Raw genomic sequence first — 25,363 nt, 5'->3', positions numbered from 1 at the left:
GGTGATGTCAGGGCCACCGTCCCAGGCTCCGGAAGGAAGAGAATTTGGGGTGGAGGGAGAGCTGGGGTGGAGGGTGGGGTGGAGGGAAGAGAATTTGGGGTGGAGGGAGCTCCCCCTAGGGCGGAGCCGAGCTCCACAGTGCTGCAGCCCGGGACCGGGCCTCGTGGGCACAGCCTTCACGCCACATCCAGCCCCCAGTGCAAAGCGCTTTGCTGCAAGGCTGGCAGGCCTGTTGCAGCTTAAGCTCCTGCACTGGTAGGGTCCCCCCCAGTACCCACCCCAGCCTATTTCTGCCCTTTGCCTTCCCCTCTGCTAAATAGGGGCTGGGGAGTACCCCTTTGCCTGTTTACCAGCCAAGAGCCTCCAACCTTATTCCCCCCATGATGAAACCATTCTCTGGGTCCCAGCCACACCTATTCCCCCCACAGCCTCCTCCATGCCTCACCTTCGTGTTCCTTCCCGCCCGACTCCTTCCCTGTCTTCCCCACCTCTGTAGCTCTTCACCATGCAGGCTCGGCTCAAGGCCCCTGGGCTCTGTCGCCACCTGGGTTCCCTGGCAGCCTGGTTGCCATGGCACCATGGGAGCAGTTCTGGTGGAGCAACAGCTCTGGGAAACCAGGGCGGGCAATCCCAGGGCCCAGCTCCTGCCACGCGTGGAGAACCCCCTGCCCCCTTCCCCCAGCTGAGCAGAGGAGGCCATGAGGAGAAAAAGGAAGCTGCCCCGCAGGGCTGCTCTTTACCTGTGAGGATGCTGGATGGGAGGCGCCTCCCACTGTCGCTGCTTGCCCTGCCCTGCTGCTGGCCCTGCCCTCGCAGCCAGGGAACCCTGGGAACTGGCTTGGCCTGGCCTGGAGTTCAAGCACCAGGGGCAGGGGCCAGGCTGCAGGGGGCAGGGCTGGGCAGGTGAGGGGAGAGTCTGGGTGGGCAGGGTGCAGGGGTGGGCCTCACACAACTGGGACAGGGCTGGGAGGGAGTGGCGCTTCGAAGGAGCTAATCTGGGGTGGTGCTGGGACTCGGACTGGGAGGGAAATCACAGTGCACTGTGTTGGGGACAAGGCCAGGAGGGGATGGAGCTGTAAGGGGAAGAGGTCTGTGGGAAGGGGTGGAGCTGTGAGGGGACAGAAAAAAGGGCATGAAGAGACAAGACTGGGAGGAGAGTGGTCTAGGGGAGAAGGCTGTGAGGGGTGAGGAGGACAGGACCAAAGAGATCCTTGAGGGAAAGGAGTCTAAGAGGATCTTGCTGTGAAGGCAAGGGGGCTGGAAGGGAAGAGACTTGGGTGGGAGTGGGGAGACAGTCCAAGAGCTAGGACTCACCCTGGCCTGTAAGTGTTGGGTCCCTATATCTGTGAGAAAGCTGGGGTGGATGGGATGGGGGGCAGGGATCAGGCTCACCCACTCTCAGTCTGGCCCAGTAGGCCCCTCTCCTGTCCCAACATCCTGGCTCATCTTATCTCATCCCCACAGTGTGGAGGGTGATGCCCCAGGCAGTGACCTGAGCACAGCGGTTGATAGTCCTGGGAGCCAACCCCCCTACCGGCTGAGCCAGCTGCCCCCCTCCAGCAGCCACATGGGGGGCCCCCCTGCTGGAGTGGGCCTTCCCTGGGCTCAGCGGGCACGCCTCCAGCCAGCCAGTGTCGCCCTGAGGAAGCAGGAGGAGGAGGAGATAAAGCGCTCCAAGGCCCTATCGGACAGCTATGAACTCTCCACAGACCTGCAGGACAAGAAGGTGCAGCAGAGGCAGTCTGGTTGGGAATGGGAGTCGGGATGCAAGAGAGCGCCAGGGGAGGGTTTGGGATGTGGCTCTTAGGGGTGGTATCAGGGAGGGATAATGAGGCTGGAATTGGAGAAGACTGGCCCAGGACCCTTCACCCCACTGGGGATGCACTCATTCACCACCCATCCACTGAGGCTTGTATTCACTCAAGAAACATTTACTGAGCTCCCTGCCCAGGTCTTGGAGATGTAAAGATGAATGAGTCCTGGATCTGGTCCCCAAAAAACTCAGTCTAATGGGAAGCACACATTATCAGTTGACCTTTTCAGAAGAGTGCCATACAATAGATTATTTAGCTAAAAAAAAAGGTGGAGGGAAAACAAAATACTACATATAGGAAAAAACTGGAAGGACATATATGAAAACACATACCCTAAACCAAAGGACATATTCTAGTTAGGTGTTTGGAATGAAGGTAATTCCTTCCTTCCTTCCTTCCTTCCTTCCTTCCTTCCTTCCTTCCTTCCTTCCTTCCTTCCTTCCTTCCTTCCTTTATCCCTCCCTCCCTCCCTCCTTCCCTCCTTCCCTTTCCTCCTCCCTCCTCCCCTTCCTTCCTTCTCTTCCTTTCTTTCTCCCTCTCTCTTTCTCCTTTCTCATTCTCTCTCTTCCTCCTTTCTTTCCTTCTTGCTCTCCATGTATTTTTACCTTGCTTTCTTTTTATCGGCTTCTCTGTTTGTTTCCTGTTTTCAAATAATCAATATGTTCTTCTTGCAAATAAGAAAACAAAACATAATCCAATCCCATTTGACCAGTGTTATCTGAAATTCAAGTGAGGAGACAACACTGAGTACCTAGCCTGGTGCTTTTTGTGGCTGTAAGCAGTCAGCCGTGACTCCAGTGGGGGTGGTGTGGTTGAGTGCCTAGGGAGATGAGGCTGCCATGACTTTCTGACTTTGTTCCCCTCGACCCTTCTCTGCCAGGTGGAAATGCTGGAGAGGAAGTATGGGGGCTCCTTCCTGAGCCGCAGAGCTGCCAGGACCATCCAGACAGCCTTCCGCCAGTACCGCATGAACAAGAACTTTGAGCGGCTACGCAGCTCAGCCTCAGAGAGCCGCATGTCCCGCCGCATCATCCTTTCCAATATGCGGATGCAATTCTCCTTTGAGGAGTATGAGAAGGCACAGAACCCCGCGTACTTCGAGGGCAAGCCTGCCTCGCTGGACGAGGGTGCCATGGCTGGTGCCCGGAGCCACCGGCTTGAACGGGGGCTCCCATATGGGGGCTCCTGTGGTGGGGGCATCGATGGTGGTGGAAGCTCCGTCACCACATCTGGAGAGTTTTCTAATGACATCACAGAACTAGAGGACTCCTTCTCCAAACAGGTCAGGATCCCTGAAAAGGGCCTTTCTTCTCCATCCCCATGCTCTGGCTACTCCTGCTACTTTTTACCTAGATTGCAAACTGAAAGAAGTTGCGTGACAGGCGTTTAGTAACAGCAAATAGCTACCATCTGAGTTGGGACTGTAAGAATAATGAGAAAGAACTGGCAAGATAGAAATTACTTTTTTTTTTTTTGAGACAGAGTTTTGCTCTTGACACCCAGACTGGAGTGCAATGGCACGATCCTGGCTCACTGTAACCTCCGCCTCCTGGGTTCAAGTGATTCTCCTGCCTCACTCTCTGGAGTAGCTGGGATTGCAGGCATGTGCCACCACGCCCAGCTAATTTTGTATTTTTAGTAGAGACAGGGTTTCACCATGTTGGCCAGGCTGGTCTCAAACTCGTGACCTCAGGTGTTCCACCTGCCTTGACCTCCCAAAGTGCTGAGATTACAGGCGTGAGTCACTGCGCCCGGCCAGAAATTACATTGTTAAAACAAGCAAGTTACAAATATGGGTGTTCCATGCTGTTCCCTTCTTGTGGGAAAAAATATATATGGGTGTATAGAACAAATAAGAAAAAAGTTCTCACTACTTGGAACTTGATCTACTACAAAATAAAGCTTAACTCACAGGTAATGAGCTCCTACTGTGTGCCAGTGCTGTGTATGCCTCACACCAGACCTGTGAGACAGGGATTATTATTCCCATTTAATAGAGGAGGAGACTGAGGAATTGGTCCTTGTCCTCAAGGATCCCAGTGCAGTAGGAAATGGCAGACATGTGTGCATTACTGTCTCCTGAAGTAGAGTGTGCTCTGAGCCGTGAGAAAGGCTGTAGTAAAATGTATAGTACCTTGGGAACCCAGAGGAAGGGGAGGAAACTTTCTTCTGGGAGAACCACAGAAAACCTACTTGAGAAAACAGCATTGGAGCTGGGCCTTGCCAGACAGAAAAGATTTAGCAAGTTAGAAATACTTGGAAGGGTGTTGCTTACATAGGCATTGCATCACCAAAAGCCTGGAGGGGTGGGATTGTAACGCAGTAAAGGTAGTGGGAGATCGTTCTAGGGTTGGGGTGTGTCAACATACTTGCCCAGGTGTGAATCCCAGTTCTGCCATTTCCCAACTGTGTGGCCTTGGCAAACTGTTTAACCACACTGAAACATGATCAATAAAATGGAGAGAAAATAAAATGGAGAGAAAACCCTTTTAGAGCTGTTTGGAAGACTCAGTGCAACTATACAGGTAATATATATGAAAACGCCTAGTACATAGTAGCTGCTAAGTACATGTTAGTTTTCTTCCTAAAACTAAGAAGGTACTTGGTAGAGATTGTTGAATGAATGGATGAAGCTTTATAAGAGAAAAAGTCACTCTGCTCTATCCTCTATGATCTGGTCTTGCCATCAGCCTGGGCATGCCTCCTTGGACCTGGTGAAGAGGTGGAGGGAAGGACAGGAATATTGAAGGGAAGATCTATATTATTCATCTGTTCATTCATACCACAAAGATTTAATTGAACATCACTTCTGTGTCAAGCAATGTGTTGAGCTGAGCTAGAAAGAGAAACCAGGCCTGGATCCATCCCTCAAGGGAGGAATGGGGAATAGGAGATCAGTCTGGGAACCAGGTCTGGCCCCAGCTCTGAGTGCTATTGAAGTCTGATGGGGAAGTATATCCGTTATTTGTTAGCTGTGTAACAAATTACCCGCAAATTTGGTAGCTTAAAACTGACCCAAGAGACTGAGCCTAAACAATAAACATTTATCATCTCATACAGTTTCTGGGGGCCAGGAAGCTGGGAATGGCATGGCTGAGTGGTTCTGGTTCAGGGCCTTTCATGAGGTTGCAGTCAAGCTGTAGGGAGAGCCTGCAATATCTGAAGACTAGACTGGAGCTGGCAGTCTGCTTTCAAGCTCACTCACTTGGCTGTTGGCAGGAGGATTCAATGCCTCACCCTGTGGGCCTCTCTATAGGACTGTTCGTGATGGGCTTTCCCCAGGTTGGGGGGTCTGAGAGAAAGAGTACAAGTGACAAGCGACCAAGAGTACTCAAGATGGAAGCTGCAGTCATTTAAATTTTTTTTTTAATTTTGTAAATTAAAAAAAATTTTTTTGCAGTCTTTTTTAAAAATTTAAATAATTTTTTTTTGGCCAGGCATAGTAGCTCACACCTGTAATCTCAGCACTTCAGGAGGCCAAAGCAGGCGGATCGCCTGAGGTCAGGAGTTTGAGACCAGCTGTCCATCATGGCGAAACCCCGTCTCTACTAAAAATACAAAAATTAGCCAAACGTGGTGGTGCGCGCCTGTAATCCCTGCTACTGGGGAGGCTGAGGGAGGAGAATCGCTTGAACCTGGGAGTTGGAGGTTGCAGTGAGCTGAGATCATGCCACTGCACTCCACCCTGGGCGAGAGCGAGACTCTGTCTCAAAAAAACAAATAAAAATTTTAGAGACAAGATCTCGCTCTGTTGCCAGGCTGGAGTGCAGTGGCATGATCATAGCTCACTGCAGTCTCAAACTCCTGGGCTCAAGTGATCCTCCTGCCTCACTCTCCTGAGTAACTGGGACTACAGGTGTGTGCCACCACACCCAGCTAATGTTTTTATTTTTTGTAGAGACAGAGTCTTGCCATGTTGCCCAGGCTTTTCTTGAACTCCTGGGCTCAAGGGATCCTCCCATCTTTGCCTCCCAAAGTGCTGGGATTACAGGCATGAGCCACCATGCCCAGCCTCTGCAGTCTTTTAAAACCTAATTTCAGAAGTGACATACATTCACTTCTGCCATATGCTGTTTGTCACACAGACTAACTCTGGTACAATGTGGTACCCTAAGGTGTGAATACCAGGAGGCAGGGATCATAAGCGGTCAGTTTAGGGTCTGGACAGGGAAAGAGCATTACCAGCTGTGGTCCAGACGCTCAAGGTCAAATGTTATGGATTGCCTAAGAGAATTCCCACAGAGGAAGCTGGGATTTTGGTTTACCCTGGGGGATGGCAGAGGCAAGAATGTGGCTTGAATCAGGGAGGAGGTAACATTTGGCTTGAGTCTAAATGGACACAAAGGAGGTATTGGGGTGTGAGCTGAGTGGGGGAACTCGTGGGCATTAGTCCCAGCTCCTGTGAGTTCACAATGGTTCCCTGGGAGTCATTTTATAGACCACAGAGAGCTTGTCAGGGCTGGGGGAGGGGAATCCACCCTCCTTGCTGACCTACCAGGAAGACTCCCTCTTTTCCCTTACCCACCCCCTCATTCCCACCTTCCATCATTCTTCCCTTTATCTTTCTTTCTTTTCTCTCCCTTTCCCTCCTCTCCTCCCCCGCCTGCACAGGTAAAGTCTCTGGCTGAATCCATCGACGAAGCCCTGAACTGCCACCCGTCAGGGCCCATGTCTGAGGAGCCAGGGTCAGCCCAGCTGGAGAAGCGGGAGTCAAAGGAACAGCAAGAGGACAGCTCGGCCACATCCTTCAGTGACCTTCCCCTCTACCTGGATGACACAGTTCCCCAACAATCCCCTGAGCGACTGCCCAGCACAGAACCCCCACCCCAGGGCCGGCCCGAGTTCTGGGCGCCAGCCCCTCTCCCGCCAGTTCCTCCACCAGTGCCATCAGGAACCCGGGAAGACGGTAGCCGTGAGGAAGGCACTCGCAGGGGTCCCGGGTGCTTGGAGTGCCGGGATTTCCGGCTGCGGGCCGCCCACCTTCCCCTGCTTACCATTGAGCCTCCTAGCGACAGCTCCGTGGACCTGAGTGACCGCTCAGATCGCGGATCTGTCCACCGCCAGCTGGTGTATGAGGCTGATGGCTGCAGCCCCCATGGGACCCTGAAGCACAAGGGGCCACCAGGCAGGGCCCCGATCCCACACCGCCACTACCCAGCCCCTGAGGGCCCAGCCCCAGCCCCACCAGGGCCCCTGCCACCAGCCCCCAACAGTGGCACTGGGCCCAGTGGTGTGGCTGGGGGTCGGAGGTTGGGGAAGTGCGAGGCAGCAGGCGAGAACTCTGATGGTGGAGATAATGAGAGCCTCGAGAGCTCCAGCAATTCCAATGAGACCATCAACTGCAGCTCCGGCTCCTCTTCTCGGGACAGTCTAAGGGAGCCTCCGGCCACCGGCCTGTGCAAGCAGACTTACCAGCGGGAGACAAGGCACAGCTGGGACTCGCCAGCTTTCAACAATGATGTGGTCCAGAGGCGGCACTACCGAATTGGCCTCAACCTTTTCAACAAGTGCGTGCTCCCCCTTCTAGCCTGCTCGTCCTTTCCTACCCTGCCACGGGTACTTGAGTTCCTGGGACAGAACTCCACGCAGTGATCCCGGTTCTGCCATCCTTTCATTTTGTGGAACGGTATTTCTCCCCAGACATTCAGGGAAGAGGATTGGCAACAGGGTGGAAGAGTAGAGAGTCCCTTAACACACCTGGGCAGTCCTAGTACTGTCTCTGGCTGACTGTGCGATCTTGGGTGAGATGACTCCACTAAATGGATTCTGAACCTTGTCCTCCCCACCTTCCCTTTTTAGAGGGGAGGTGATATGGTGTAGAAAGAGCCCCAGCCTGGGAAACAGGAGATCTGGCTCCCAAGTGGGCCTTTGGCCAGACTTGCTGCATAGCCCTGGGCAAGGTGCATTCCTCCCCTGGGCTTCTATTTTTCCACCTACCACTAGCAGAATGTGTATGTGAGACATGTTGGGGGCAGGGTGGTGTGCTGGACCCTTCAGTGACTGTGACTAAGCTCTTTCTAGGTGCCTGGTCTTCTGCCAGGTGTTTAGGAGTGAGGTGGGAGTGTGACATTTGATTAGAAAATAATTGGAAAACATTAGATGTAATTAGAAAACATTAAATGTAATGTAAGCCATTACTTGAATGCCTTACATTTTTATAGCTTATTAAACACTGCCACCTATATTTAATTCTTACAATAACTCAGCAAGGCAGGCAGTAGTGTTCCTGTTTTGTAGATAAGGAACCAAGGCTTGGAGAAGTAAAAGGAATTGTCCAAAGTCATACAACTGGGAAGTGATGGATCTGAGACTCCTATGGCACCAGTCCCTTCTAAATTTTAACCTTGTGGGGTCCTAAGGTTCTGGGGTTCTGAGTATGGGATAACTGTGACCCAGATTTTGGCCCAGCTCCCTGGAAATCTAGGGAGCACCTTGTCTATAGAAATACTCAGAGGAAGTTGGTGAGACCTGCCTGCGTGGGATGTGGGATATGGAACAAAGTAACCTCTTCACTTCTTCCCTACTCTGAGGGTCTGTGACTCACAGAGAAGGTGCTCAACCCTGCTCCTCGGTTCTTGCTGGGAATGTCAAAGCTCCTGGCGTAGAGTGGGCTCTCATTAGATACTGATTTTCTTTCAATTGTGGTGTAGGTCCAGTGAAGGGGGATGTTGGGTTGAAGATACCTTGGGATTTTGAAGCTCCTCGAAATGGGCAAGTGGCTTCTTCTCTCTGGGCCTCAGTTTTCTCATTTGCACCATGATGGGATTGGATCAAATTATGTATTTGACTTCGTTGGTCCTCTGAGGCCGGACTTAGTTGGGCCCAAAATGAGTTCAACAAATGAGACAGAGAGCACAGTTCCACGAGGACAGTCATCTCATCTACCTCCTCTCTTTCTGCAGGAAGCCAGAGAAGGGTATCCAGTATCTGATCGAGCGGGGCTTCCTGTCAGACACACCGGTGGGAGTGGCTCACTTCATCCTGGAGCGGAAAGGCCTCAGCCGGCAGATGATAGGGGAATTCCTAGGGAACCGGCAGAAGCAGTTCAACAGAGACGTGTTGGAGTGAGGACCCCAGGATGGGGCAGGCTGGGCCAGGGATTCCTGGAAAAGGACAGCAAGAGGGAGGAAGGGGGCAGCCTGTCCCTTTAGCTCAGATAAGCTTTTCAAAACAGGATGAATAGACCTTCCTGCCCCCTTACCCTTCTGCCCCAAAGGGGTCTGATCTTGGTTGGCTCTATTCCTAAAGTCTTCTGTGTGGCCCTGGGCAAGACGTGCTCATCCTGTGGCCTGTTTTGGGCCTCAGTTTTCCCGTCTCTGAAGTGAGTGGCTCGATGGAAAGGGCCTTTAGTGACCACATGCCTTGCCTCAATTTTCTGAGATGGATTTGATTTCAAACATTCTGTCCTCATGTGTACTTGCTCGGGCCACGGGTCCTGAATTTGGGAGTGCATCAGTGGGGTTGTTGGTCCATTTGAGCAGGTCCAGGTGGGTCAGAGGTTTTCTGCAGAGGAATTGAAAGCACCACACCCCCTTCTTTGCTCCTTAGCTGTGTGGTGGATGAGATGGACTTCTCCTCCATGGATCTGGATGACGCACTCCGGAAGTTCCAGTCCCACATCCGGGTTCAGGGTGAGGCCCAGAAAGTGGAGCGACTCATCGAAGCCTTCAGGTGTGCCTGTCTCCCAGTTGTGAAGCTGCCCCTCCCTTCTGTGGGCATCAATGTAGTATGTGTTTACAAGTCACTTCTCTGAGCCTCATACTTTCTTCACCATAAAACAGAAATGATAAATCCTATCTTGCAAGGCAATTGTGAGGATCAGAGGTAGTGCATGTAAAGTATCTAGCTCAGCCTCTGGGACATGGGCATTCGATAAGTGACAACATCATCAGCAATAACAGCTAACATTCACGGAGCACTTACTAGGTATCAGGTGCTGAGCTGAGCACTTTACACGATTATTTCACCGAATAATCACAACCACCCCATAAAGTAGGCACTTCTATTATTATTCCCATTTTACAGAGGAGAAATCAGAAGTTTAGAGAGGTTAAGTAACTTGCCCAGGGTCATACAGTGAATAAGTGGTAGAACCAGGATTTGAACTTGTGTGTGTCTAAGTCCATGATCCATCCATGCCCTTAACCATTTTACTCTACTATAAATGCTTTAGAGATCAGGTAGGCCGGAGTCTAAATCCTGGCTCTGCCACTTTAGGGTATTTAGAAGAGAAACAGGAGTTGCTGAGAACTTGTTTCTCACAATGGGGGAAGGATTTGCTTTGCAGTTAGAAATATCTGGGTTTATCATTCTCAGCAAACTATCACAAGAACAGAAAACCAAACACCGCATGTTCTCACTCATAGGTGGGAACTGAACAATGAGTTCACTTGGACTCGGGAAGGGGAACATCACACACTGGGGCCTATCGTTGCGGGGGGGGAGGGATTGCATTGGGAGTTATACCTGATGTCAATGACGAGTTGATGGGTGCTGACGAGTTGATGGGTGCAGCACACCAACATGGCACAAGTATACATATGTAACAAGCCTGCACGTTATGCACATGTACCCTAGAACTTAAAGTATAATAATAATTTTAAAAAAAGAAAAAATAAATAAATATCTGGGTTTTCATCCTGGCTTCACCATTTACCAGCTCTGTTACCTTGGGCAAGTTACCTTGTCACTTTGAGTCTCAGTCGCTTCATCTTTAAAATGGGACTGCCAATAGCTACCTTGCAGGATTATGATAGGATTACATGAAACAATGTACATAAATCCCCTGGAAGAGCTCTGTAAAAGGTAGCGATTGTAATTTTTACATGCTGGTCTAGGGGAAGCTCTGAAGAGGACAGACCCAGAGATCAAGAAAGTATTTCTTGCAGGAAAGGGTTGCTGGTGTCAGACTGGGTGGGTGGTGGGTAGGCAGAGATGGCTGCTTCCTGAGTCTGGCTTTGACCCCTCCTGCCCTGCAGCCAGCGGTACTGTGTCTGTAACCCAGCCCTCGTGCGCCAGTTCCGGAACCCAGACACCATCTTCATCCTTGCTTTTGCCATCATCCTCCTCAATACCGACATGTACAGTCCCAGCGTCAAGGCTGAACGAAAGATGAAACTAGATGACTTCATCAAGAACCTGAGAGGTGACTTCCTTATCAGCCTTTCCTGCCCTTCACCTGGGAAGGGAAAGTGGGGGTTAAGGTGGGGAAGGATGCAGGAGATCCCATCTGTTCCTTGGAAATTAATTTGTGATGCTGTCACTTTCTGGCCTAGCTGGATGTTCCCAGGATATTCACTTATTAATTCACTCAAATCGTCATTTGCCCATTGTACTGAGCTTCTACTGTGCACCAGGTTTCTGGGTCCTGGGGTTCAAGCAGTGAACATGATAGATTAAAGTCCTGACTCTTACAAGGCTTTATTCTGATTCATTCATTCAGTCATTCACTTCTCCTTTCCTCACTCCCTCTTTCCCTCTCTTATTTATGCCCATGAGGACTCATTTAATTATTTTGCGTACCTTTTCCTCTATTCATGCATTCATTTATCACTCGACCAAACAACCAGCCAGCCAGTCAACACTTAGCACTTAGTGTGTGCCAAGCCCCACGATGGGTGCCAAGGACAATGGAGAGGAATCTGCCATACTCCCTGTTCTGAGAGAGCTCCCCGTGTGTGGGAGAGGCTGACTTGTAGCACCCAGATAACTAACATAAGACAGAAAGTGAACAGTGACATCAGAGAGGCCAAAAGTGCAGTCAGAGCTCAAAGGAGGAAGAGCCCACCTCTAGCTAGCTTCCCGGAGGAGGCAGTATTTTTATTTTAAGGTGGGTCTTGAAGGCATGGAGAAGGTGACACAATAGAGATAGAGGAGGGCTTACCTACCAGTAAGAATACCAAAGACGCAGAGGCAGGAACATTTATTTTCTTTAGGGAACAACTGAGGGCTGGGTACGGTGGCTCACGCCTGTAATCCCAGCACTTTGTGAGGCCGAGGCAGGTGGATCACATGAGGCCAGGAGTTCCAGACCAGCCTGGCCAACATGGGGAAACCCCGTCGCTACTAAAAATACAAAAATTAGCAGGCATGTTGGTGCATGCCTGTAATCCCAGCCACTCAGGAGGCTGAGGTAGGAGAATTACTTGAACCCGGGAGGCAGAGGTTGCAGTGAGCTAAGATTGCACCACTGCACTCCAGCCTGAGTGACAGAGCAAGACTCTGTCTTCAGAAAAAAGAAAGAAGAACAATTGAGATGAGGTCATTGATGGGTTGGGAAGGTCCCAATATATGAGGGTCCCAATATATGAGGTTCCAATATATGGAAACAATATATGAGGGCCTTGAATGCCAGATGAAAGGTGTCACCTTGCTCTTTTTGCTTATTCTACTGATGTCGAGCCCTCCCTATCACCAAAGAGCAGCCTACTAAAAATGGTACAGATGTTAAGATTATTTAAGCAGAAAAGAAAGAGGAAAATAGAGTCAAAGAAAAAAAGCAAACTGAAAACAAGACAAATTGGCTGCCCATTGGGTTTGTGCAGCTGTGGCTGCTCTGGTAAGAAAGTCAGTGCGATATAGAATATTCCTTTAGCACCTGTCCAAGGAGGAGATGTGGCATTTCCAAGGAAGAAAACATTTTCTCCTTTTTGTTTTCTGTTTTTTTTTTTTTTTTTTATTTTCAGAGACAGGGTCTCACTCTCTCACCCAGGCTGGAGTGCCGTGGTGCTAGCAGAGCTCACTACAGCCTTGAACTCCTGGGCTCAAGCGATCCTCCCACCTCAGCCTCCTGAGTAGCTGGGACTATAGGCGCAGGCCACCATGCCCAACTAATTTTTAAATTTTTTTTTTTTTTTTTTTTTTTTTTTTTTGAGACGGAGTCTTGCTCTGTAGCCCAGGCTGGAGTGCTGTGGCCAGATCTCAGCTCACTGCAAGCTCCGCCTCCCGGGTTTACGCCATTCTCCTGCCTCAGCCTCCCGAGTAGCTGGGACTACAGGTGCCGCCACCTCGCCCGGCTAGTTTTTTGTATTTTTTTAGTAGAGACGGGGTTTCACCGTGTTAGCCAGGATGATCTTGATCTCCTGACCTCGTGATCCGCCCGTCTCGGCCTCCCAAAGTGCTGGGATTACAGGCTTGAGCCACCGCGCCCGGCCTAATTTTTAAATTTTTTGTAGAGACAGGGTCTTGCTATGTTGCCCAGGCTGGTCTCAAACTCCTTGCCTCAACTCGGCCTCCCAAAGTGCTGGGATTACAGGTGTGAGCCTCCACATCCTGCCCAGAAAACATTTTCTCTAGTAGAGGATTTAGAGAGAAGAGTGAGTAGGTTTCACTCAGCAATCAGAAATGGAGAAGGATGGTGAAAATGGGAGGAGGAAGTTAGATCAGAGGCCATTTGGAGCTGTCTCCTATAATTTTGCCATCATTCATTCATCCATTGTTTTTCCCTCTGTCTCTCAATATATGTGTGTGTGTGTGTGTGTGTGTGTGTGTGTGTGTGTGTGTGTGTCTGTATCTTTTCCCCTCTAATTATTAAATAAAGAAGCAAATAAATGAAGGTAATACATACTTGTTTCAGAAATGTTGAAAGATTCAGAAAATTAGAAAATTTCTTTTTATCACCCAAAATTTGCCCCCAGAGGCAATCATAGTTAATGTTTTGGTGCATTCTAATCTTTTCCCCCATGCATATGTAACTTTTTATATAGTTCAGATCATACTATACATGCAATTTGTCTTACTCTTTTCACATAATTTGCTACTGTAATTTTCTCAAGCTATCGAAATGTTTTTGTAAATGTCAAGTTTTTAATAGCTGTGCATTATTTTATTAAATGGATATACTATCCTTTACTTAACTGTTCCTCTATTGTTAAAATTTAGGCTGTTTCAAATTGTCCCCATAAGTAACACTTAGTGAGTATTCTTTTTATTTTATTTATTTTTTTTTTGAGACAGGGTCTTGCTCTGTTGCCCAGGCTGGAGTGCAGTGGTGCAATCATGGTTGACTGCAACCTCCTCCTCCCAGGCTCAAGCTATTATCCCACTTCAGCCTCCCAAGTAGCTGGGACCACAAGTGTGTGCCACCACACCCAGCTAATTTTTGTATTTTTTGTAGAGATGGGATTTTGCCATGTTGCCCAGGTTGGCTCTTGAATTCCTGGGCTCAAGCGATCCACCTGCCTCAGCCTCCCAAAGTGCTGGGATTACACTACGCCTGTCCTAGCAATCTTTTTTTTTTAGACAGAATCTCAATCTTGTTGCTCAGGCTGGAGTGCAGTGGCCCGATCTTGGCTCACTATAGCCTCTGCCTCCCGGGTTCAAGCAATTCTGCCTCAGCCTCCCGAATAACTGGGACTACAGGCACATGCTGCCATGCCTGGCTAATTTTTTGTATTTTTAGCAGAGATGAGGTTTCACCATGTTGGCCAGGATGGTCTTCATCTCCTGACCTCATGATCTGCCCGCCTCGGCCTCCCAAAGTGCTGGGATTACAGGTGTGAGCCACCATGCCTGGCCTGCACTAGCATTCTTGCACATATTTCTGAGTAGTTCCTTAAGGTAGATTCCTAGAAGAAGAATCACTGTGTACAAACATTTAGATTCTTGCCAAATTACCTTCCAAAAGAGTTATGTTACCATACATGCCCACTTCCCTGCACTCTTCCTAGCACAGGATTTCATTTAAAATTATTTTTGCTAATTAGGAAGGCAAACAATAGTATCTGATTGTTTTAATTACAATGTATTCTGAGTTGTTGAGAGAAAATTCCCCACCCCGGGGAAGATAGCAACTGGCTATTGTGTTGAAGGACATCCTCCCTGCCCCAATCCTGGCTAAGAGGCTGAGGATACCCACTGACCCTCAGTCCTGACTGTCATGGCCCGTGCCTGGGTGTGGGAGTTGTGGAGCATCCCTACCACCCAGTGCCCATAATTATGTGACATATCCCTGTGTTACTCCCTCCCCCAGGGGTTGACAATGGTGAAGACATCCCCCGAGACCTCCTGGTGGGCATCTACCAGCGCATCCAGGGGCGTGAACTGCGGACCAACGATGACCATGTGTCCCAGGTGCAGGCTGTGGAGCGCATGATTGTTGGAAAGAAACCAGTAAGTGCCTTGGAAGGCTGCAGAGGGGCCAGGGTTCAGGTCTGCCTCTGCCACTAAGTGCACCTCCTGAGTCACTGCACCTCCCTGAGCCCCAGGTGCCCTTTACCTGCAATACGGAGTGGGTGATAATGCATTCCTCAGAAGGCTGTGGTGCAGAGTGGATGCATCGAGCACATTCCAAGGCCCATAGTGGGTACTGTATAAATATTAACATCCTTTTCGCCTCTGGCTTTGCCTCTCCATCCTAAGTGAAGGGCCAAGCTGATGGTTATCAGAAAACCAAAGCAAGAACACACTTTAGGCCAGGTGCAGTGGCTTATGCCTGTAATCCCAGCACTTTGGGAGGCCGAGGTGGGCGGATCACCTCAGGTCAGGAGTTCCAGACCAGCCTGGCTATCATCGCAAAACCCTGTCTCTACTAAAAATACAAAAATTAGCCGGGCGTGGTGGTGCGTGCCTGAAGTTCCAGTTACTCAGGAGGCTGAGGCAGGAGAATCGCTTGATCCCAGGAGGTTGCAGTGAGCTGAGATCGTGCCAACGCACTCCAGCCTGGGTGACAGAGCAAGGCTCCGTCTGAAAAAAAGAAAAAAAAAAGAACAGGCTTTAGCCAACAAACATTTGTGGATGCCTTTCCACTAAGCCCAGCATTTTACTGGGCACCAGAGTTGGTGCTGGGCATTCGTATATATGAATCAGACGTGGTCTCTGTCCTTGGGGGCACTCACAGACCAGTTGGGGTGTGAGACAAAGACGCATATAATACTTCTGCCTTACGGTCCAGTTTAGGAGAGGAGAAAGGAGAAAGAGGCCATTTTCAGCCTGGAGAAATCAGGGAAGGCTTCTTGAAAGAGATAATTTTGGGATTGATTTTTTTTTTTTTTTGAGATGGAGTTTCACTCTGTCACTCAGGCAGGAGTGCAGTGGCATGATCTTGGCTCATTGCAACCTCCACCTCCTGGGTTCAAACGATTGTCCTGCCTCAGCCTACTGAGTACCTGGGATTGCAGGCACCAACCATCACACCCAGCTAATTTTTGTGTTTTTAGTAGAGACGGGGTTTTGCCATGTTGGCCAGGCTGGTCTCGAACCCCTGACCTCAGGTGATCCGCTCACCTCGGCCTCCCAAAGTGCTGTGATTACAGGTGTGAGCCATCGTGCCTGGCTGGGATGGAAATTTGAAGGGGAGTTGAAATATGACCATGCAGAGCTGGACAAGAAAGACATTCCAGACAGAGGGGCAAAGGCAAGGTAGAAGAAAAGTTTAGGCCCTAGTTGCTGATACCCCTTGTGTCAGAGTGATACACATGTATGAGAGGTAAACTTTTTGCGGTTGAAACTTAAGGTGCCAGGAGGCCTGAAGCTGATGGGCTGGCCTTGCTGACACCTGTTTCTCCATGCCTGTCTAGGTCCTGTCTCTCCCTCACCGTCGACTGGTTTGCTGCTGCCAGCTCTACGAGGTGCCAGATCCAAACCGCCCCCAGAGGCTAGGGTTGCATCAGCGAGAGGTCTTCCTCTTCAATGATCTCCTTGTGGTATGAGCACTGTGGGGGAGGAGATGGAGGGGGATAGTGAGGTTGACACCTGAGTCTGGTGTGAACTATGTTGATGTTGGTGTGTGGTGTGGTGTGTGGAGTGTCGCGGGCGAGGTGTTCTGCCATGCCATCTGCATGGTCTCAGGCAAGGCCCAGGCCTTCTCTGCCCCTCCTTTTCCTCACAGATTCATTTGGAGATAGTAACAGACGCAGAGGGACAGAATATATGAGGACCAAAGGGATGACAGACTTACAACCTGGGAAGTGGTAGGAAATATCCTTGTCCACCTCAATAGCCCATAGGGTTGTGTGAAGAGGGGTGAACCTGTGACCCCCAGGTCAGTCTAGAAATCTTCAGTAATCAAGATGCTTGAAGTGGGCCGGGCACCATGGCTCACGCCTACAGTCCCAGAATTTTGGGAGGCCAAGGCAGTTTGAATCACTTGAGTCCAGGAGTTTTGAGACCAGCTTGGGCAACATGTTGAAACCCTGTCTCCACAAAAAATACGAAAATTAGCCGGGCACGGTGGTGCGTACCTGTAGTCCCAGCTACTTGGGAGGCTGAGTCAGGAGGATCACTTGAGCCCGGGAGGCAGAGGTTGCAGTGTGCTGTGATTGCACCACTGCATTCCAACCTGGGCAACAGAGCCAGACCCTGTCTCAAAAAATTAAATAAATAAATAAATACATAAATAATAAAAACAAAATTTGAAAAAGATGCTTGGGCCAGGCACGGTGGCTCATGCCTGTAATCCCAACGCTTTAGGAGGCTGAGGTGGCTGGATCACCTGAGGTCAGGAGTTCGAGACCAGCCTGGCCAACATGGAGAAACCTCGTCTCTACTAAAAATATAAAAAATTAGCTGGGCATAGTGGTTCATGCCTGTAGTCCCAGCTACTGGGGAGGCTGAGGCAGGAGAATCGCTTGAACCCAGGAAGCGGAGGTTGCAGTGAGCTGAGATCTCTCCATTGCACTCCAGCCTGGGCGACAAGCGAAACTCTGTCTAAAAAAAAAAAAAAAAAAAGATGCTTGAAGTGATTCTTAAAACTGAGCTCATTACAAATAGAGATGTTTGTCTTTCAGGGATGGGACTCTTAGGACTTTGCTGGTTGGAAGGGACTTTCGGGGTCCAGCTTCCTAGATGGCCCACTGGATGTATGACTGCAGGGACAGAAAGCCGCCTTCCTCTAAGGCAGCCAGTTGCCTTGTTAGGCAGCTCTGACTGCTAGAATCTGTCTCCCTGTGGGTTTCTTCCAACCATCTGCACTTAACCTTTGGCATCACAAAGAACAAGTGTTGTCCTTCTGCTCCAAGACAACTCTCCAGGGATTTGAGGACAGTGATCCTGTTCCCACTGTGGTCTCTCCTTTAGAGCAGGGTTTCTCTGTCTCATCACTGTTGATATTTGGGGCTGGATAATTCTTTGCAGGGACTGTCCTGTGCACTGTAGGATGTTTAGCAGCACCCTGGTCTCTACCTATTAGGTGCTAGTAGCAACCCTTCAACCAAAAATGTCTCCAGATATTGCTCCATGTCCTCTGGGGGCAATATCACCCCCAGTTGAGGATTGCTGCTTTAGCTGAAGTATTCCCATGCTCCCTCTGAGCCTTAGTTTCCTCCTCTGTGAAATGGAGCTAACCCCTACCTCACAGGGTTGTTATGAGGATGAAATGAAATAAGATGTTATATGTGGAATCTGCCTTACCCCAAGGAGTACCTGGCCCACACAGTCAATGTGTAGACATCCCTCAGGTACTGAAACTGGTGTGTGTCCAGCTGTATGCTAGGCACTGGATATGCCAGAATGAATCAGAATTAGTCCCTGTTCTCAGGGAGCTCACAGCCCAAAGGACCTAAAAAAGTGCTTTGTGTCATTGTGCCATCCTGAAGTCAAAACATTTCCTTTTATGAGCCACTTGCAGACCGCCTGAGGTGTTTGCAACCTGTGTTAGTTGAGTCCAGAGTGCCCAAGTACTCGACAAAGACGTTGGGTTGTTGAGAGGAAGACTTGTTAACTCTCTACATGGGTTCAGCAGAGATTGCCATTAAGTGCAGGCTCTGGTGAGGCCCAGTGACAGAACCCGACAACCAAACTCCTGCCTTCCAGTCCAGCAGGGGGTGATCACACACTCAGAGGACTAGCATAGCGCCTGACAAGGGAAAGGTACTGAATCATCATTCTGGAGCTCAGAAAAGGGGTTTACAAATCTCTATGGGATGTTGGAGCAGGCTTCCTGGAGGGAGCAGGATTCAGTTAGTTCCTGGAAATGTGGTAAATGTCTGTGGTGCGTGGTCATTACGTCAGGAACTTGCGTTTTCTTCCATGTCTCCCATTCTGTCCCTCAAGCTTCCATTCTCCCCAGCTTGTGGGCATGTGTGTTTGTGTGTGTATGTCTGTTAATGGGGTGGGAGGGGAGGGTGGTTACCAGAAACAGGTGCCACGTGGAAATTCCCCACCCAAAACGCTGCCTCTTGTCTTTTTCCCACTCCTGCCAAAGGTCACCAAAATTTTCCAGAAGAAGAAGATCTTGGTGACGTACAGTTTCCGTCAGTCTTTCCCCCTCGTGGAAATGCACATGCAGCTCTTCCAGAATTCATGTGAGTCCCTTCTTGGATCCCAGCTCCCGAGAGTCTATGTCATGGCCCCCATGCTCACCCGTCATCTATACCAGCTCCAGTTTTTGGAGTCCCTTACAACCAGGCTAAGGGTCTCCAAAGCACCTACTTGGTCCCAGGATGAGGGGCAGGCCAGGGTGGAGTATGACTCGGGTCTAGCCCCTGGTTAGCTCATAGTCTTGCAGAGAACCACAGTGCATGTGTTCTCTGGTGGGCCAAAGAGATGGTGATCACGCTGTGCTCTGAAGGATGAACCAGGAGGAGCTTTGTTTCATGGTATTCTGGGCAGCAGTAGCAATGTGAGTTGAGGCAGAGGTGAGAAGGAAAGGGTTTCAAGACAGCAGTGCAGAGCTGTATGCCTTTACATCCTGCAGTACAGGGAGTAAGGGGGCCACAGCTACCAGGAGTTTGAGGGCTTTGGGGCAAAGGGGAGCTGCTAAACATGCTCAAATGGAGAAGAGGCATGATCAGAGTTAGACAGTAGAAAAATTATTTCATGGGCTAGGTGTGGTGGCTCACACCTGTAATTCCAGCACTTTGGGAGGCCAAGGCAGGAGGATTGCTTGAGCCCAGGAATTCGAGACCAACCTGGGCAATGTAGTGAGACCCCATCTCTACTGAAAATAAAAAAAATTATCTGCACATATGGTGCGTGCCCATGGTCCCAGCTACTCAGGAGGCTTGAGGCAGAAGGATCACTTGAGCCCAGGAGTTCAAGGCCGCAGTGAGCCATGATGACACCACTGCACTCCAGCCTGGGTGACAGAGAGATGTTATAGCAGGAAAAAAAGAACAGAAAAGAAAAATTATTTTATGTATGAGCCACCTTGCACCAATCCCAACAGAAGTGCCCAGTCTCCCCTTTCTCCACAGATTACCAGTTTGGGATCAAGTTGCTGTCTGCAGTACCTGGTGGGGAGCGAAAAGTCCTCATCATCTTCAATGCCCCCAGCCTCCAGGACCGGCTGCGCTTTACATCCGACCTGCGCGAATCCATTGCGGAGGTGCAGGAGATGGAGAAATACCGTGTGGAGTGTGAGTAGCCCAGCCACATCTCCTCCCCCATCTCCTGAAACAGTGCCCTGCAGAAACCAAGAATCCTATCCTCTGAGAATCTCAGAGTTGAGGGTTAGCTTGTCCAACCTTCCCAGGCTGAAGAATTCTTCAGCCTCTGCTTGAATACCTTCAGTGACAAGGGGCTCATTACCTCCCAGCCCCATTATTATCCCGAACTCTAATTATGAGCCAACTATTCCTTCTAGTGAAAGGTATCAGGGAGAAGAATCAGAGTACTGGAGGTAGGACTGTAGTTTTAGATTCCAGGTATGCTATTCATTATCTGGGTGAACTGGAGCTAATTGCCTAACCCGCCTAGCCCCAGTTTCTTCCTACACGAATTTGGGGTAATGAAGTCTCCTTCACGGAGTCAAGGAGATGAAATGAGACAAGGTAGCCGAAATGTCCCTACACATCTTAGGCATTCAAAAAATCTATATTCCCTGTCCCACCCTCTCTCCTCCTCTGCCCACATATCAATTCCTGAGCTGAGTCCCAGTGGCCTATCCTCTCCAGGGGTCACACCAAGTCATTTTGATCATATATATATAATGGAAAATAGTGATTACATCTCATTCCTCCCGATGCCCTCCAAGTTTTCTCTTCTCCAGGCTAAGCAGTCACAGTTAAGTAACATGGTGTTAAAGAGAAAGAGGCAGGCAGACAGAAAGAGAGAGACGAGGCGGCAGACAGCTCCTTGGTGAGGCCTTCACAGCTCCAGGGCCACTCTACTCCTCAGCGAGGCAGGGATAGAAATTTCAGTTCACCAGATCCTTTGAGACCCTGGGAAAATCCTGAGAGAGGGATTAGCAGCCCAAGACGAGGGGAGGCCAGTAGACATGTTTCTATGAGCTCTGTGGGGAGGTGGGGCTGTAAGGAGGCCGGAAGCACCCAAACTCTGGAATCAGGCAGACCTGCTTCTAGAATGTCGGCTCCGCCATTTCCAGCTGTATGACCCTGGGCAAGCTCTAAGACTTCTCGGATTCTCAGTTTCCTCCTCTGCACAATGTGGATGCTAATACTGACCTCAGAACTGTTGTGAGGATTGACAGAGATCAAGTATGTGTAGCGCCCAGCATACTGCCTGGCACTTAATAGAGGATTTGATTCCTGTCAGTTTCCTGCTCCTGCCCTTCCAGGAGCCCCTCTGCTCCGGAGCAAGGTATCTGAGAACTGACTGAACTCTGGAAAGAATGCCCTTTGCCATAGGCTAGAAGGGCCTTCCCGTCCTTACTGTGAACCATCTGCCATGAAGCTCTTTCTTGAAGGGCAGGGGTGCTTTGGGAGACCTGAATGCAAGAGGGCATGGGAGGGGAGAAGTCATAAGGGTGAAAGGAAGGGAAAGGGAACAGGGAGAGCAGGCACCAAGAGGGATGAAGGGAAGGCTGAGCAGGAAGGGAGGGTGCAAGACGGGAGCTGGGCACTAAGGGTACTTCGGTGATGGAGCTGCAGTTTTGGGAGAGACAAGGGCTGGTCGTCCAAGGCGCAAAACAGGAAGCCTGGGGACAGAGGGAGGGAGGAGGGAGGAGGAAGGAGGACGGAGGGCTAGGGTCAGTCAGATGGGCTCTCACTCCTGTTCCTGACCTTTGCTCCCTGTCTCCCCGACTGCCACCCAGCGGAGCTGGAGAAGCAGAAAGGTATGATGCGGCCTAACGCCTCACAGCCTGGAGGGGCCAAGGACTCAGTGAATGGGACGATGGCCCGCAGTAGCCTGGAGGACACTTACGGGGCAGGCGATGGGCTCAAACGGGGCGCACTCAGCAGTTCCCTGCGAGACCTCTCTGATGCAGGTAAGCCCTCTGGGCCCCTGCCCTGGCTGGGGAGACACGGGACCAGGTGTCCTCTTTGCCTCCTGTCACTGGCCACCAGCCTTCCCTCCACCTGCCACACACACACGCACCCTGCCTTCACCCAGAGTCCTGGGCGCTGCGCCACAGGGGGCCTGGGAGCCAGGTCAGAGCAGGGGGAGCCCGGCGTTTGGGCCAGGGAATGTGAAGTGGGGCCACAGTCTTGGTGCCTCTGTCTTGCTGCTCCACCTCTCCTCCTCTTCTCCCTCTTCTGTCTCTCCTGTACCTCCACTCCTCCTTCTCCATCTTTTCCTCCTCTCTCTCCTCCTTCTCCACCTCTCCTCCTCCCCACCTCCCCCTCTTCAATGGGGGAAAGGGATAATGGGGTGTCTGTCCCCGGGAGGGGCCCAGGCCTGGTGCCCAGCTCTGGAGCCCAGCAGGGTAGGGAGGGGGGGTTGCTGCTCTGACGCTGGGCTCCTTGCTTGTGGGTGCAGGGAAGCGGGGGCGGCGTAACAGCGTGGGATCGCTGGACAGCACCATCGAAGTAAGTGCCAGCTCCTGCCCCACTCGTCCTCTGCATGAGCCCTGCCCCGGCCATGGAGACCCAGAGGAGGAGGGGACCTGTTGCTCCCCCCTTCCCTGCTGAGAACCATGCGGCTGCCTCTCCCAGCCAACCACTCTCTCCATCTGTCCTCAACTCTGTCTGTCCTCATTCTGCCTGTCTCTCAGCCTGTCTTCCACTCTCCCGTGCCCCCTTTCAACCCCAGGGCCGACGGCGAGTAGGGATGCCCTTGGAGTTGGGCCACGAGAAGCTCTTACCTCCAAGTCCTACTCTTTGACCCTGGGCGAGTCACTCTGCCTCTCTGGGCCTAACCTTTTCCCTGCCTGCAAAATGGGGATGAGGAGGAGGTACTGCTAATTTCTCCTCTCCCAGCTGAGGCTCAGATGAGATAGTGGATGTGACAGCCGAGCTTTGCAAGCTGGGGAGCTCCACATATGAGTACAGGACTGTGATTTGGTTTTTATTACAACTTGGGGTTCGCTATCTCCCCAGCTCCAGCCCTCAGGGACAGGGGTGGAATTTAGGGCTGGGGGTTTAGGGCATCTAGCCTGGCCTGACTTCCCCCCTCCCCCCTTCCAGGGGTCTGTTATTAGCAGTCCACGCCCTCACCAGAGGATGCCACCTCCGCCCCCACCCCCGCCGCCAGAGGAGTACAAGAGCCAGAGGCCCGTCTCCAACTCCTCATCCTTCCTGGGCTCCCTATTTGGAAGCAAGCGGGGCAAGGGGCCCTTCCAGATGCCACCACCGCCAACAGGCCAGGCCTCTGCCTCCTCTTCATCTGCTTCTTCCACGCACCACCACCACCACCACCATCACCACGGCCACAGCCACGGTGGCCTGGGGGTGCTGCCTGATGGGCAGTCCAAGCTCCAGGCCCTGCATGCCCAGTATTGCCAAGGACCAGGCCCTGCCCCGCCACCCTACCTCCCACCCCAGCAGCCCTCTCTTCCCCCACCTCCCCAGCAGCCCCCACCCTTGCCCCAGCTAGGCTCCATTCCACCGCCTCCCGCCTCAGCCCCACCTGTGGGGCCACATCGCCACTTCCACGCCCATGGCCCAGTCCCAGGGCCCCAACACTATACCTTGGGCCGGCCAGGCAGGGCACCCAGACGGGGGGCTGGAGGACACCCTCAGTTTGCTCCACATGGCCGCCACCCCCTGCACCAGCCCACATCCCCACTGCCCCTGTACAGTCCTGCTCCCCAGCACCCTCCAGCCCACAAACAGGGCCCTAAGCACTTCATCTTCAGCCACCACCCACAGATGATGCCAGCAGCAGGCGCGGCTGGGGGCCCTGGATCCCGGCCACCAGGGGGCTCCTACTCCCACCCCCACCACCCCCAGTCACCATTGTCACCGCACTCACCCATCCCGCCCCACCCCTCCTACCCACCCCTTCCCCCACCCTCTCCCCACACCCCGCACTCACCCCTTCCGCCCACCTCCCCCCATGGCCCGCTGCACGCCTCTGGGCCCCCTGGCACAGCCAACCCCCCCAGTGCAAACCCCAAGGCCAAGCCAAGCCGGATCAGCACCGTGGTCTGATGAATGGAGAGAGTGAGCTGGGGAACAGGAAAGTCTGGAGAACCACAGGAGAGGGACCTTACACCCTCTTTGCTTCCTCGGTTTTTTCAAAAATATATATACACATAGCAACGTCCTCCTCCCCATGTCCTCCCTGCCTTGGGACCCGTCCCCTCACCCCCAGCAGTTGCCATGGGGTTTCCTTCCAGATTCGAGGATCCTTGCCACTTGAAGCCTGGACTCAGGGTGCTCCAGCGCTGGGGAGTGGTGAGGGCCTTCCAGAGATCCTCGTTGTCTTTCTCCTGTCTTCTTCTTCCCCACTTTTCCCTGGAGGTCTAGCTCTGTGGCCTCAGACCTCTGGGCCTATGTGAGCTCCCTGTCAGCTCTGGCTGGCGGAGAAGGGCAGGTGTCCAAAGCTGTCGAGGTGAAGGCTTCCTCGGGGCTCCTCTGGCCGTGTGGGGCTAGGAGAGCGCTCTGTAGAGTTGTGGCCAAACCTCAGCTGGCTTGGCCCTCTCTCTGACCTCAGGGCCTGGCCACACACTTCCATGTGTCTTCTTGCCTGCTGGAGGACACGGACCGTCGATTCACTCGGTGGGTGGGACCCTGCTTATGTTGGCCCCACGTGGGGCAGTGCTTCCTCTCTCGAGCCAGTCTATGCCCTTTCTCCAGTAGGCCCCAGCCCAGACCTCTTCGGCTTCAGGAACTTGCCTCGCCCTGCAATGTTCTTATCCTGATCAAAGTCCAGACAGGTTTTGGGGGGGGCTCAGGTCTGGGATGAGAAGGGCACTGCCCTCCCTCACCCATATTGCATGCCCCCCCATTCCCTTACACCTACCCCACCTACAACTGAAGACAATGCACTTTACAGATATCGCCCACACACACCTCGCTGGGGCAGGGCACCCAGCATCAGCCCTGGGGAGAGAGGCTCCCAAAGGGCCACCATGAGCCCAAGATGTCCTTCCTGAGGCAGAGATTGAAGCCATCAGACCTGGGGTTGGGAGCCAGAATGCCTGAGTCCTTCTGTCCATCAGAATCTCCGCTGCCTCTCCAGCCCTTTTGCAGCCCTGTTTATTTATTATAAATATATTTTTTACAAGCCCCAGCTCCTCTTCTTGCCCCGCATATCCAGCTCCTCACTCAGCTCCTGTCTCCTTCTCCCCTCTCCACCATGGGCTGCAGTACAGACAGACAGAGGAACCCTGGCTGTACAAAGGGCCAGGGCCACTGGAGCTTGGGGGCGGGGGAGGGTGACAGTGGGAGGGGCTGTATGGAGAGGAGCTGGGGTTCAGGCATTGTCTTTTTTCCTCCTTGTATATAAGAATGTATATTTGATGCCTCATAAAAGACCTTGTGCTCACC

The 25,363-nt window shown here is 51.7% G+C and overlaps 1 protein-coding gene across 2 annotated transcripts in view; it reads left to right on the top strand.

The window, feature by feature from the left end:
* The window catches only part of IQSEC2 (IQ motif and Sec7 domain ArfGEF 2), a 90,900-nt gene extending 65,537 nt beyond the window's left edge, over positions 1-25,363 (top strand). Inside the window, exons 3-15 of one of the 2 annotated variants that reach the window (XM_030934550.1) lie at positions 1,465-1,726; positions 2,695-3,096; positions 6,426-7,321; positions 8,717-8,878; positions 9,363-9,485; positions 10,793-10,959; positions 14,785-14,924; positions 16,331-16,456; positions 18,955-19,054; positions 19,946-20,107; positions 21,745-21,918; positions 22,410-22,459; positions 23,057-25,363. In XM_030934550.1, the coding sequence (XP_030790410.1) occupies positions 1,465-1,726; positions 2,695-3,096; positions 6,426-7,321; positions 8,717-8,878; positions 9,363-9,485; positions 10,793-10,959; positions 14,785-14,924; positions 16,331-16,456; positions 18,955-19,054; positions 19,946-20,107; positions 21,745-21,918; positions 22,410-22,459; positions 23,057-24,022 (3,730 nt within the window). In that variant the 3' untranslated portion in view covers positions 24,023-25,363. The remainder of the gene's footprint in view (positions 1-1,464; positions 1,727-2,694; positions 3,097-6,425; positions 7,322-8,716; positions 8,879-9,362; positions 9,486-10,792; positions 10,960-14,784; positions 14,925-16,330; positions 16,457-18,954; positions 19,055-19,945; positions 20,108-21,744; positions 21,919-22,409; positions 22,460-23,056) is intronic. The other variant, XM_030934551.1, reaches the window with a different exon arrangement.

This window comes from Rhinopithecus roxellana, chromosome 7, assembly GCF_007565055.1.
Source record: "Rhinopithecus roxellana isolate Shanxi Qingling chromosome 7, ASM756505v1, whole genome shotgun sequence".
NCBI classification, from domain to species: Eukaryota; Metazoa; Chordata; class Mammalia; order Primates; family Cercopithecidae; genus Rhinopithecus; species Rhinopithecus roxellana.
Note: the sequence above shows the minus strand (reverse complement) of the source record. Positions and strands in the feature narration are given on the sequence as shown.